The 13309-nt window shown below is 38.7% G+C and overlaps 2 protein-coding genes across 2 annotated transcripts; one reads left to right on the forward strand and one right to left on the reverse strand.

Annotated features, from left to right (window-relative positions):
- Positions 1–8130: 8130 nt before the first annotated feature.
- LOC124410198 (60S ribosomal protein L38) lies at positions 8131–9325 on the reverse strand. Its single transcript, XM_046888382.1, has 5 exons — positions 9268–9325; positions 9058–9095; positions 8802–8862; positions 8471–8593; positions 8131–8203 (listed from the first exon to the last, which is right to left on the reverse strand). Exons 2-5 carry the CDS (start codon positions 9058–9060, stop codon positions 8178–8180), a joined length of 213 nt encoding a protein of 70 aa, XP_046744338.1. The 5' UTR covers positions 9061–9095; positions 9268–9325; the 3' UTR covers positions 8131–8177.
- Positions 9326–9531: 206 nt separating this feature from the next.
- LOC124410703 (INO80 complex subunit B) lies at positions 9532–13158 on the forward strand. Its single transcript, XM_046889286.1, has 7 exons — positions 9532–9737; positions 9966–10134; positions 10327–10516; positions 10599–10832; positions 10987–11159; positions 11395–11592; positions 11698–13158. The coding sequence occupies exons 1-6, from the start codon at positions 9692–9694 to the stop codon at positions 11540–11542; spliced, it is 960 nt and encodes a 319-aa protein (XP_046745242.1). The 5' UTR covers positions 9532–9691; the 3' UTR covers positions 11543–11592; positions 11698–13158.
- The last annotated feature ends 151 nt before the right edge of the window (positions 13159–13309 follow it).

Consider the following 13309-nt stretch of genomic DNA (forward strand, 5'->3'; position numbering starts at 1 on the left):
GAGGAATCGATTAGTCGCAGTCCCGATACGCTGCGAGCAACACCTGCAAAGTTACAGCCGAAAAACTGCAGATTTTCATCGTCATTTCTCTGCTGCTGGTCCTAGGCTATTTTTCATGTGTTTTCTGAGTTCCTGGGCGTCGAATTAGTCTAAAAAGCGTCATACGGATCGATTCCCAGACAAAAGATTTTTCGGCCAAAAAAAATCCAAGGCTAACCCCTTTGCATTTTTGGCGAAAATTTCGACGACTTTGAAAAGTGCTGCAATTAATTCTTTAGGGTACTATTCCGACGTGATTTTGCGAGAGGAATCGATTAATCGCAGTCCCGATACGCTGCGAGCAACACCTGCAAAGTTACAGCCGAAAAACTGCAGATTTTCATCGTCATTTCTCTGCTGCTGGTCCTAGGCTATTTTTCATGTGTTTTCTGAGTTCCTGGGCGTCGAATTAGTCTAAAAAGCGTCATACGGATCGATTCCCAGACAAAAGATTTTTCGGCCAAAAAAAATCCAAGGCTAACCCCTTTGCATTTTTGGCGAAAATTTCGACGACTTTGAAAAGTGCTGCAATTAATTCTTTAGGGTACTATTCCGACGTGATTTTGCGAGAGGAATCGATTAGTCGCAGTCCCGATACGCTGCGAGCAACACCTGCAAAGTTACAGCCGAAAAACTGCAGATTTTCATCGTCATTTCTCTGCTGCTGGTCCTAGGCTATTTTTCATGTGTTTTCTGAGTTCCTGGGCGTCGAATTAGTCTAAAAAGCGTCATACGGATCGATTCCCAGACAAAAGATTTTTCGGCCAAAAAAAATCCAAGGCTAACCCCTTTGCATTTTTGGCGAAAATTTCGACGACTTTGAAAAGTGCTGCAATTAATTCTTTAGGGTACTATTCCGACGTGATTTTGCGAGAGGAATCGATTAATCGCAGTCCCGATACGCTGCGAGCAACACCTGCAAAGTTACAGCCGAAAAACTGCAGATTTTCATCGTCATTTCTCTGCTGCTGGTCCTAGGCTATTTTTCATGTGTTTTCTGAGTTCCTGGGCGTCAAATTAGTCTAAAAAGCGTCATACGGATCGATTCCCAGACAAAAGATTTTTCGGCCAAAAAAAATCCAAGGCTAACCCCTTTGCATTTTTGGCGAAAATTTCGACGACTTTGAAAAGTGCTGCAATTAATTCTTTAGGGTACTATTCCGACGTGATTTTGCGAGAGGAATCGATTAGTCGCAGTCCCGATACGCTGCGAGCAACACCTGCAAAGTTACAGCCGAAAAACTGCAGATTTTCATCGTCATTTCTCTGCTGCTGGTCCTAGGCTATTTTTCATGTGTTTTCTGAGTTCCTGGGCGTCGAATTAGTCTAAAAAGCGTCATACGGATCGATTCCCAGACAAAAGATTTTTCGGCCAAAAAAAATCCAAGGCTAACCCCTTTGCATTTTTGGCGAAAATTTCGACGACTTTGAAAAGTGCTGCAATTAATTCTTTAGGGTACTATTCCGACGTGATTTTGCGAGAGGAATCGATTAATCGCAGTCCCGATACGCTGCGAGCAACACCTGCAAAGTTACAGCCGAAAAACTGCAGATTTTCATCGTCATTTCTCTGCTGCTGGTCCTAGGCTATTTTTCATGTGTTTTCTGAGTTCCTGGGCGTCGAATTAGTCTAAAAAGCGTCATACGGATCGATTCCCAGACAAAAGATTTTTCGGCCAAAAAAAATCCAAGGCTAACCCCTTTGCATTTTTGGCGAAAATTTCGACGACTTTGAAAAGTGCTGCAATTAATTCTTTAGGGTACTATTCCGACGTGATTTTGCGAGAGGAATCGATTAATCGCAGTCCCGATACGCTGCGAGCAACACCTGCAAAGTTACAGCCGAAAAACTGCAGATTTTCATCGTCATTTCTCTGCTGCTGGTCCTAGGCTATTTTTCATGTGTTTTCTGAGTTCGTGGGCGTCGAATTAGTCTAAAAAGCGTCATACGGATCGATTCCCAGACAAAAGATTTTTCGGCCAAAAAAAATCCAAGGCTAACCCCTTTGCATTTTTGGCGAAAATTTCGACGACTTTGAAAAGTGCTGCAATTAATTCTTTAGGGTACTATTCCGACGTGATTTTGCGAGAGGAATCGATTAATCGCAGTCCCGATACGCTGCGAGCAACACCTGCAAAGTTACAGCCGAAAAACTGCAGATTTTCATCGTCATTTCCCTGCTGCTGGTCCTAGGCTATTTTTCATGTGTTTTCTGAGTTCCTGGGCGTCGAATTAGTCTAAAAAGCGTCATGCGGATCGATTCCCAGACAAAAGATTTTTCGGCCAAAAAAAATCCAAGGCTAACCCCTTTGCATTTTTGGCGAAAATTTCGACGACTTTGAAAAGTGCTGCAATTAATTCTTCAGGGTACTATTCCGACGTGATTTTGCGAGAGGAATCGATTAATCGCAGTCCCGATACGCTGCGAGCAACACCTGCAAAGTTACAGCCGAAAAACTGCAGATTTTCATCGTCATTTCTCTGCTGCTGGTCCTAGGCTATTTTTCATGTGTTTTCTGAGTTCCTGGGCGTCGAATTAGTCTAAAAAGCGTCATACGGATCGATTCCCAGACAAAAGATTTTTCGGCCAAAAAAAATCCAAGGCTAACCCCTTTGCATTTTTGGCGAAAATTTCGACGACTTTGAAAAGTGCTGCAATTAATTCTTTGGGGTACTATTTTGACGTGATTTTGCGAGAGGAATCGATTAATCGCAGTCCCAATACGCTGCGAGCAACGGATCAAAAGTTACAGCCAGAAAACTGCAGATTTCCATCGTCGTTTCTCTGCTGTTGGTCCTACGCTTATTTTAATGTGTTTTTTGAGTTCCTGGGGTTCCAATTAGCCTAGTCACGGACATTTGAATCAATTCGGAGACGTGAAATTTTCGGCTCCAAAAATCGCAAAAAAAGTAAGGCTAACCCCTCTGGAATTTTTGGCGAAAATTTTTACGTTTTTGAAAAGTGCTACAGTTAATTCGTCAGAGCACTATTCCGACGTTATTTTGCGAGAGGAATTGATTGAGCGCAGTCCCGATACGCTGCGAGCAACGGATCAAAATTTACAGCCAAAAAACTGCAGATTTCCATCGTCGTTTCTCTGCTGTTGGTCCTATGCTTTTTTTTATGTGTTTTTTGAGTTCCTGGGGTTTCAAATAGCCAAGAAACGGTCATACAAATCAATTCGGAGACGAGTAACTTTCGGCTCTAAAAATCGCAAAAAAAGTAAGGCTAACCCCTTTGGATTTTTTGCGAAAATTCCGACGTTTTTGAAAAGTGCTGCAATTAATTCTTTAGGTCTCTATTCCGACGTAATTTTGCGAGAGAAATCGATTGAGCGCAGTCCCAATACGCTGCGAGCAACGTACTAACACTTACTGCCGAAAACATGCAAATTCTTCCTTTGATCCTAAAACGAAGGGTAGGGAAAATGACAAATTCATAGCCAGAACTTTTTATCTTCACACTTAGTCACACTCTATTCAGGTTGCCTTAATTCTCCTACATATGTCCGGGTGTCAATGTACAGTACATCAATAAGTAACCAAATAGTATCAAATTAGACAATTCGAATGTAGTATTCGAATTCGTTAGTATACTCCAAGTATTGTAACGATACGTATTATATCGTATTGTTACTATTTCATGTATCCTGTGTTAAAATAACTTATAAAGTAATTTTTGCGTTTCTCAGCTATGGGTTTTACGTTGTTTCAACTCAAAAACCTTTCTTGCAATCCTGAATAAGTTTTCTGCTGCTGGTCCTCTGCCCTCGTTGATGTTTCCTTCGCGTTTTCGCGGTTTCAATCAGTCTAGAAAGTGTTTCGGCCGAAAAACAAAAAAAGTCTTTTATTTTTCCCGATCAGTGAAATTTACGTTGATCTTATCGTCGTGTTCGATTACCTGAGAGTCCAAAATAAATCCTGAAAATCAATTCCGAGATGAAAACTATTTTGCTCCACAAATACTGAAAAAAGCACGACTGACTCTCTTTTGCTGGCATGCATGTAATCCCAGCGTTTTCGGGCGAGTCACAATCAAGCCGACGGCTTGTTATACTTACATCATTAGAGCCATGTTCAGTTTATACAATGGATGCGCTCCATACATTATTTGTCCGGTCAAGTCCGCATATTTTCGCTTCAACTATGCTGAAATTAACGTCTGGCGAGGAAATGGCTGCAGGGTGACTTCATTATTCCGTTGAACCCGAGTGAAGTTTCTTGGCATTCGGTCAGAGAACACTTTCATCTTTTTCGAGTATGAACAGACACATCAATGTCTCGTTGGCAGTTGTTTTGATCATGTACGTAACGTGGCTTATGCTCAATGCCTTTTATCCTATTTTTATTCAATGGTTTTACTGTAGAAAATAATATGGGTTTCCGATAAAATTAAGGATGCATTACGGTAGCTGGAGTGTCATCATCATCTGGCTTCAGGTAATCTGTACAAGCAGTTAACTTTCACTAGATACATACTCAACAGCGACTTTTCACGCATAAGGTAACCTCAGCAGCGTATCAAAACCAATTATCACCGGAACTAGAGTTCGTGTCAAGTAATCTTAGACCAGATGAATGCATACTCTTTTACAAAGTGCTACAAGGGAAAAAGCAACGGGTCATAGAAAACCACATTGTAAGTCTCGTCACTGATTATTCCTGATGTGGATTTTAATAGACGAAATAACATTACCTGACCACCTTTTTTGCCGTATCCTCAGCGGCGTGCAGATTCTTCTCGGAGCATGAGATTTCGGAGAAAATTCGATTGCGAACGTTTATTGCTTTCTTGGCTTGAAAACCCTCAGAACCTATCCGAAAGGGCTCATCACCGCGTGGAGTTAGCGCTAAAGGAAATCGGTAGAAATGATTTGGCCTACTGGCTTGGACGCAATCAGCTTATTCACCAGGGTCAGTTGACTAGGGAAGAGAATTACATGCGAGGAAGCATGGCGTACGTTCATGTATAATAAACTGTTATTCTAATACCTTCTCGTCCATTTTTTTGTAGTCGTTATCAGTGGGTCATGATTTGTTTCTCAGAGTACTTCACAAGGACGATGAAAACTTCATTAGCGGAGAACCAGCCAGACCAGCCTTGGATGAAACTGGCTCAGATGGTATTCCACCGCAAACCGTTTTGCAGAAGCTGATGATTACAATCGTTATGGTCATATCGATGACCACGCTTTGCCTTTGTTGCTATAAATTCTTGTACGCGAGAATGCGAGGCGGACATTTTACTAATTTCCGGTACACAATCCTGGAGCCCACACGATTTAACGATTGAGTAAAGTAGTTTGAGAAAATTTTCACTCGATCGCATCAACCTATCGATTGCCGCTTATTTTTCTAAGTCAATCCACGGACTCATTCGTCGCTTCAGGCAAGAGTTTGATGAAGAATCCTGGCTACGACAGGACCGACAATGCGGAGGAGGTTCCAGATCCTGTTTCGCTGATCCCGATCGCTCCATCTGGAATTCTTTCAGATGTGGCTTAGGTTGGAGGCCGATTTCGCCGATCGAATATTTGAAAAAGAAATTTGAAACACACACCGATCATTCCCGAGATCAACGACGGCGCGAATTTCGGCAGCTGATGACACGATTGCAAGTGAGTTCGAGTTATTCAGTAAATTCATATTGATTGCATGGTGATTCAGCCATAAAGGAGCCACAGCCTTACTCGTTTTTGCAGAAAACTTGTCCTACTCAAAGGAAGATAATTCATTTGAGTAGGAAGGAGCAGCATCTTCTGAAGTCTTTGACCAACGCCGAGAAAGATCTACTTCCAACGACAGATTCGGACTTCAAGTTTCTGGTAGCCTCTGATCGTGAAAAGAGGAAACTTCTGGCTTGTGAGGGTCGTCGGGAGTTCCTGATCGACCTAAGAAAAAGACTGGAGAAAATTGGACCTGACAGCCACAGAAATATAGCATTAAATGAAGCACAAAGGAAATTGATAAGAAAGTTATCCCCGTCGGAGAGACAACTGCTTCCGGTTACGGACAAAGATTTGGAGCTTATGGTTAGCGGTCCGTTGGAAAAGCGGCAAGTTATATTGAAGCAAATGACATCAAGGTTAGCGGAGATTTCTCACGAGGACAGAAAGTATTTGGAGCTTGATTACGGGGAGAAGAAATTCTTGAAAGAGATTGATGACAAGGAAAAGAAGAAACTAGGCGTAACTGAATCTGAATACAAATTCCTCGTAGCATCGAAATCCCAAAGAAATGTGTTACAGCAACGGCTGGATCCCCGCGAGAGAAATCGACGGATAAAAGGGATCCAAAAAAAGCTTACCGAAGTGAACTGCGACATTTCGCGTTTGGACCTGTCGAAGACTGAGCGAAGCTCTTTTCTCAGCTTAACTCCATTTGAGCTGGCTCAACTGGGTTTGACTGAAGATCACGTAAAGTTCTACACAGCCTCAGATTCCGAGAGGCAAGTGATGTGGCCCTCGCCCTCGCAGCATCGAAATATGCGGATAATCACGTTGCAAACAAAGTTATCAAAGCTACCGTGGAAGGAGTGTAGCCCAAGGTTGACTTCGTCGGAGTACAAACTGTTGGCGAGTTTAACCCCACGGGAGCAGGACAAACTTCACATATCAGTTTCCGAGAAGAATTTCATGCTCTCAACCGACTCCGAAAAGGAGCTTATCCAGAGGCAGAGAAATATCGAGAAGTTGCAGGGGAAAATTCGAGATTTCAATACAGTGATGATGACGGAAAGCGAGAGGTGTCTGATCCTGTCGTTATCACCGTCGGAAATGCAGATGCTGAACATGGATTCAACGAACAAGTCATCCCTGACTGCTGAAAAGTCAGATAAACTATGCAACCGTGGAGCTGCGACCGATGGACTGGATTTGGTATTATCGAAAGATAAAATCGACGCCGACTGTCAGACCGAGTTGACCAAACCCGAACAAATCCTCACGAGCTGTCCGGCGACGTCAGAAATCACCATTATGAAGATATCCACATCTCAAGGACATCTTTCGCCCGGCAACGACTCGGTAAATGAGGGCCAACACCAGAGGATGATGAGACTGGAAATAATAAAAGATAGAATACACTCGGAGGGTATATCTAATGTTCGATTGACAAACTCGGAAATGGAGCTGATCGAATCGCTAACAAATTCAGAAATAGATTCAGCGCATTTGACGCCGTCCCAAGTATCCTTCCTAATCGCCAAGGGATCCCATTGCCATGCTCAACAGGCAGAGATCCAATACCACGAAAGTTTGGGCGAGCATTGCGAATCGTTGAAAGACGTCCAGGTCAATACCTCGCCCGAAGTCTGCTACCAGGAAACCAGTAACAGCGCTAGCTGTCAGAGCGATTCTGGTTCGGAACCAAATTCCGATCACAAAGACGATGTCGAGCCTCAGAAGCCGACTGAACAGCACGATCAGCAGGCTAACAGCAACGCGTGCGAAGACGATGCACCGGCTCCCTTGCACGAAGAATCAGCGGACGACTCGGAGCTGAGCGAAAGCTATGATGAACTGGGAATGCTGTTCTCGCAACAGATGAAACAGCAGGCTCGACCCTGTCAACGGAAGTATTGCCTGTTGGGAAGACACTTGAAGAGGGGAATCCAACACGACGAACAACAGTGCCAAATCAGGCATCACTGTTGCCGAGGCTATCCTAGCGATCAACGACCCTCGTGCAGCAGCGATAATGTCTGCAAGGACACTTACGATGAGTTGGAGCTAATGCGCGCGGCTCCGTACGAGAAAAAACAAGTCAATTCATCAATGTTCGAGAGGAGGAAACACTTTTTGGGTCAACCATGCCAAAAATGCACTAAAATACACGATCACCATACAAATACTAATTGAAAATATATACGGCAAAGGTGAAGGCAATGATTTGCTCAACTCGCTGCGCCATTTGATTTGGCGTATGACATGAGATTATTCTGATTGCACATGTTGCAATTAATTGAAAGTAAGAACGTGATAATTACGTGTACTACATGCATTGTTTAGTTTCAGGAAACAATCTGAATAAGAAATTTTAAAACTGAGCAGGAAAAATGTTAGAAATGAATCACATGTACGAGCGGAGTGTAACTTTTATACAGAATTTTTATTTCACGTTTACAAGTATAGGTGGTTTACTTGACTTCTTTAACCTGAAGACCTGTAACAAGAAAAATAATTCTTTGTTAATGACATTGCTGAATTGTAATTGTTTTGATACTAATGTGAATGTAGGACTTGAGACTTTTAATAAAATTCTGATTTGATAATTGACCGAGTTTTTTAGATTCCATAAAAGAATACAATCAATTCTTTCATGAAATTCACATCATCTGTATGTGACATCTACATTTCAGAAAAATAGGCTCAAAGCTTGCCTACAACAAAATTAACATGGACTTAATATAATATTGACTAAATTACTCACCAGGCGGTAGCGATTGTTTGAGTTTCTCTGCCTTCTCTTTGTCGGTAATGACAAGAGTGTAGAGAAATCGAGAGCAGCGTACCTTAAATTTGACGTTTTCGGCATTCTTCTTTATTTTAACGGCTATAAAAAAAATTTGTATATTAATTCCAGCAAATTACTCTGTGATCAAGTGATAAAACATGGTATTATTATTCACTGGCAGCAAAACTAGAGACAATTTGGCGCCTATATTCTAACTGTTATGGTTATGTACACACCCATGTAAACAGAATCTAGAAACTTGATAAATCATATCAAATTATATGGTACATAATTAATTGTAACTCACACTTGGCATCCTTCCTCCTGGCTTTGAGAAGGAAGTCCTTAATTTCTTTGATTTCACGTGGCTATAAAAGAAGAGAAAGATACTTTGGTAAATTACGATTTTGAGGTTATCTCGACAAGAGTTGTATAACTAAAGAGTATACATTTATTTTTTTTCAATTCTGTGGAAATAATCAGAATACTCGAATTCTTTTACGAAGCATTCCAGTTTTGAATCACCTTATCAATCACATTATCAATAAAAACAAATCACTTACCATTTCAAGTTTGGTTATGTGTGACACGACGTGAGTGCCTGAAACAGATGAGGAAATAGGATGAGTGAAATAAACGAAGAAATGATATTACACACTTAAAAAACCAATTAATTATCAGGCAATGATTTTCTGCACAATTTTATTACCAAGACAGTGAGATTAACTTGATAACTATAGATTCTTTAAAACCTAACACTAAGTTTCACCCACCGCGACAGATGTTTGCCGGAAGAAAGAATTAATTTCCGCTCCGCCATCAAGTGCACATACGTACTAGTTTCCTCAAATTATTTACTCAGTTTATTGATATCATAGAATCAAAAAATTAGCAATTTATCTATAAATATACAATCTAGTAATAATATACGAATTAAGTTATTTTTTCCACGTATTTAGTGATTCTTAGTTGACTTTGTGTCTGTTATTTCGTTGCTACTTGACTCGTGTATTCTTTTGATTTCGCATCAGTGTTTCAGGATCTGATTTATTACCACGGGAGCAAGGTTTGCAGTTACCGACTGGTCATTTGTTTTTAATCACATTCTGTCAAACTTGTCAAAGCGTGTGGAATGATTTTTAGTCGAAAAGATTTCTAATGTCAGTCGTGTAACGTGTCGTTGAATTAAATCTGACTATGGGAAAGCCCAAAGAGATGAGTACAGACGAGGAAATCAATATTGGTGTGTATAGAGTCACTTCTGTAACCTCATTTTCAAATTAGAGGTTATGTTTTGGTGTATTCTTCGGTTAACGTAACAAGTAATTTTCAAGGCGATAAATTTAGCGGTTAAGTTTCAATATTTTTTAATTTTAGAAATCGCCACTTAATTTTTGACTTCATTCCTACTCATATTTTATTCTTGCTCAAAATGTCATCGAATTGAAATTTTTTTTTTCTGATTATTTAGACACCAGCGATGTATTGCCTCAGAAGAAACACAAGAAGCACAAACACAGAAAGCACAAGAAACGAAAATTGGCACAAGAAGATATCGAGAAACTCATGGATGCTGCTACGCAAGATGCAGACAGGAAAAAAGCCATCAGGCTCAAAGTGAAGAAGGAAGGAGAAAAAATGTTCATAGTGATAAATATTTCAAACTGTATAATATGAACATGGGCAAGACCATTTTCTTTCCCTCAAAGCTAAATACTTGCAAATTCATTGCTCCATCGTACACAAACAAAATATATCAAAAACTCCTTGATTCACTTCCTTAAACAAATGACATAGGAGACTAATTTTATTTAAAAATTGGTGAATTACAGTTCTGTCGACAAGATCCGGGACAAGACAGTCAAGCCACCGATCATGGCAGTGCCTGGACCAAGCAGTTCAACCTCACCTAAAGCAGCCTCGAAGAAAAAGATTTCTAAAGGTAACAAAGGAAAAGAAAGTGGCACTAGTAGCGAAGAGGAACGTTGGCTCGATGCCATCGAATCTGGAAAGCTTGAGGAAGTTAGTTATTTTCTATAATGCATCTCTAACACATAGCGATATAGTAATAATAATTAATTTTGTGAATATTTTCACTCTCTAGGTTGACGATGAATTGAAAAAAATTAAGCCCAAGGATCCAAAATTAATGACTGCTCGACAGCGAGCTATGTTTGAAAGAAAGACTGACACAGAGCCCAGCTCTAGTGTTGAACAATTAATGTCTCTGCCATCTGGGTACAAAGAAAAAGTAATGACTGCTGAAGCAATTCAGAAAGCTGCTCTTAAATCCCAAAAGAGAAAACAACTGGCTGATGAAAAACGAGAGAAAGACAAGGTGAACTAAATTTTAGCACTGCAACGGATCCGAGAGATTGATTAAAAAGTGTAACAGAGACGGAAGTGTACTTAAAGCACACAGTGGCAGACTGTACAAAATGAAATAGGTAAATTGTGGTGGCACTATAAATTATTTTGGTACACATTTACAGAAAAAAACGATGGAAAGATTATTGAAGAAACAAGAATCTAAAGCTTCGAAAATAATGGGAAAGGGAAAGCCTTCAAGAAGACAAGTTCCACTAGTTAGCTATCGTATAACACTTGAGGGAAGCTCAATCTCCTTACCTCCTGGTGAAAAGTTTCCTTTGCCTTCGACCCGACAGTGAGTAAAATGAATTTATACATCAAGGATATTGACCTGTCAAAGTAGAAAATAATTTGGATCTCTTATTACAAACTTGAGTTTCGTTTCAGTCAGACGTAATTGATGCGATTTTTTAGAGTTGGACTTAACCTTGGGGCACATTCCTTTTGCAATAATACAGTGAAATGTTCATAGTCACACCATTTTACCTACGAACTATAATAATTCATAAGTTATTGTTTTTTGCTCTTAGAGAAAAACCAACGTCGGTTATTCTTTGCGGTGTAAACAGCTGCAGAAATCCGAAGAAATACTCCTGTTCAAAAACGGGAATACCACTCTGCAGTTTAGAATGCTACAAAGCCAATATATCTTTCCACTTACGACTTGTCACCACGTGATGATCAATCAATTCAATTTTTTTTTTTTTTTTTCATTAGTTGCAATTCAGGTACATGCAAATATTGAATATTAATGTTATTAATTTTTAATGTAATTGCGTTATTTAATAGTGTATAAAATAAAGGTAGAACAATTATGACTAGTGCTCATACAGACTGGCGACAGACCGGATGAACATGAAGTTACCCAGAAATGTTGGTGGGCATGGCATGGAATTTTATATCAGTTCAATTTTTCGGTACGTTGTTACATAAGATGGGAATTCATAAGGTGAACAAAAACGTCGATAAGATAATAATATTTATAACTTATGTAACGAAATGAACATTATATTTACATGTATGCAAAAAGAAAAAAAAAAAAAAATAAGTAAAAACTTCTTTCAACATTTTTATGGTAAATTACAAATTGTGTATATTATCATCCTTTGTGAGGTTGTTGTAATAATCAATATTACTAAGTAATATATGTATACTTTTTTGTTTCTTTTATACATGTATAGGTAATAATAGTTTATCTAAACATCACATTGGTAAATTATTTCTATATATGATCCTATGGGTATGTTTTTTTTTATATTATTTTATAGTTTTATAACTGTTGAATCTTATTTTCATATGTATGGTACAACAATATTTACATAATGAGTTTCTCGATTTTTAAGTTTAATCAAAGATATAAAAGTAAAAATGATATTTATATTTTAAAAGCCTAATATACCTATAAGTATAATACGAATAACGTATGATATTACAGATCAGTAGTGTTGACAGGAAATTACGATTTTTTGTTTTTATCAGCCGATGCAAGAATTATGCTTTAATCTCGAAAAGTTCAGTACTTCTCACTGTAAAGAAATAGAAGAACGAAGAATACACTAAACTATTTGCAGCAAGCAAGAACTATTCCGTTGAAAGTATTAAAAATGGAAAAATATAGTTCAAATATGAAAGTATTAATTGACGGTTTTACTTATATTTATGTATAGATGCATTTTGTTATAGCATCAAGTACTGATTGGACAATATTTGAAGCGGAGAGATATCACTATCACGTTCTGAAACTGCATATTTAAAATAAATCGTAAGACTAAAATTTTACTCGATCTATTGCGTACGAAAAATACATGCATTAGAAAATATTACGCAACTAATAGATAGCTTCATTTTTTTTTTTTCATAAATACGAGTCGTTTACAAGCATTGAATATAGAATGATGAATAGCATCACAATATCAGTTACTTGTAAGGACACACGTAATATCATTTGAGTCCCATTTGTGTATTCAGTTTGATCGCGGGTAATTATTCACTACGTTATATCAAAGTACCTTTGTTTTTTTCTTCACATATTTATAATAATAACAAGATTTTATTAAAACTAACACTTTCCTAATCAAATCAAACTTGAACATTCTTACATATCTTTTCTTCGACTTGATTTCTGTCATTCTATACACGCAATGAATAGTATTTATTCAACTGCATTTAAATCGTTTTAATATCAATCACACCGTAACTCAGTCTACAAAAATTATTTAGATTGAACATAAGAACAATCAAGCACTTGCACTTCTTTCAACACTGATATAGAAGAAATAGGAAATAAACAATTTTAAATAAGCAGTATTTTCAATTTGGGAAACCTTCAATCCCGAAAAAAAATGAAACCTCAATTATGACCAAACTTTTCATCATCATATAAAAAATGCAAATATTTTTCGGGTATGGATAACTTTTTTCTCCATCCAATGCTTTAGTTTCTAG

This window comes from Diprion similis, chromosome 9, assembly GCF_021155765.1.
Source record: "Diprion similis isolate iyDipSimi1 chromosome 9, iyDipSimi1.1, whole genome shotgun sequence".
Classification (NCBI taxonomy): domain Eukaryota; kingdom Metazoa; phylum Arthropoda; class Insecta; order Hymenoptera; family Diprionidae; genus Diprion; species Diprion similis.

Coding starts and splice junctions, on each gene's coding strand:
- LOC124410198 (XM_046888382.1), bottom strand. Junction 8,594..8,801: donor CAGGAGGAAGGATGCCAAGT/GTGAGTTACAAT, acceptor TTTTTTTTATAG/CCGTTAAAATAAAGAAGAAT. Junction 8,204..8,470: donor CAAACAATCGCTACCGCCTG/GTGAGTAATTTA, acceptor TTCTTGTTACAG/GTCTTCAGGTTAAAGAAGTC.
- LOC124410703 (XM_046889286.1), top strand. CDS start 9,692: ATGGGAAAGCCCAAAGAGATGAGTACAGACGAGGAAATCAATATTG. Junction 10,833..10,986: donor AAAAACGAGAGAAAGACAAG/GTGAACTAAATT, acceptor ACACATTTACAG/AAAAAAACGATGGAAAGATT. Junction 11,160..11,394: donor CCTTTGCCTTCGACCCGACA/GTGAGTAAAATG, acceptor TTTTGCTCTTAG/AGAAAAACCAACGTCGGTTA.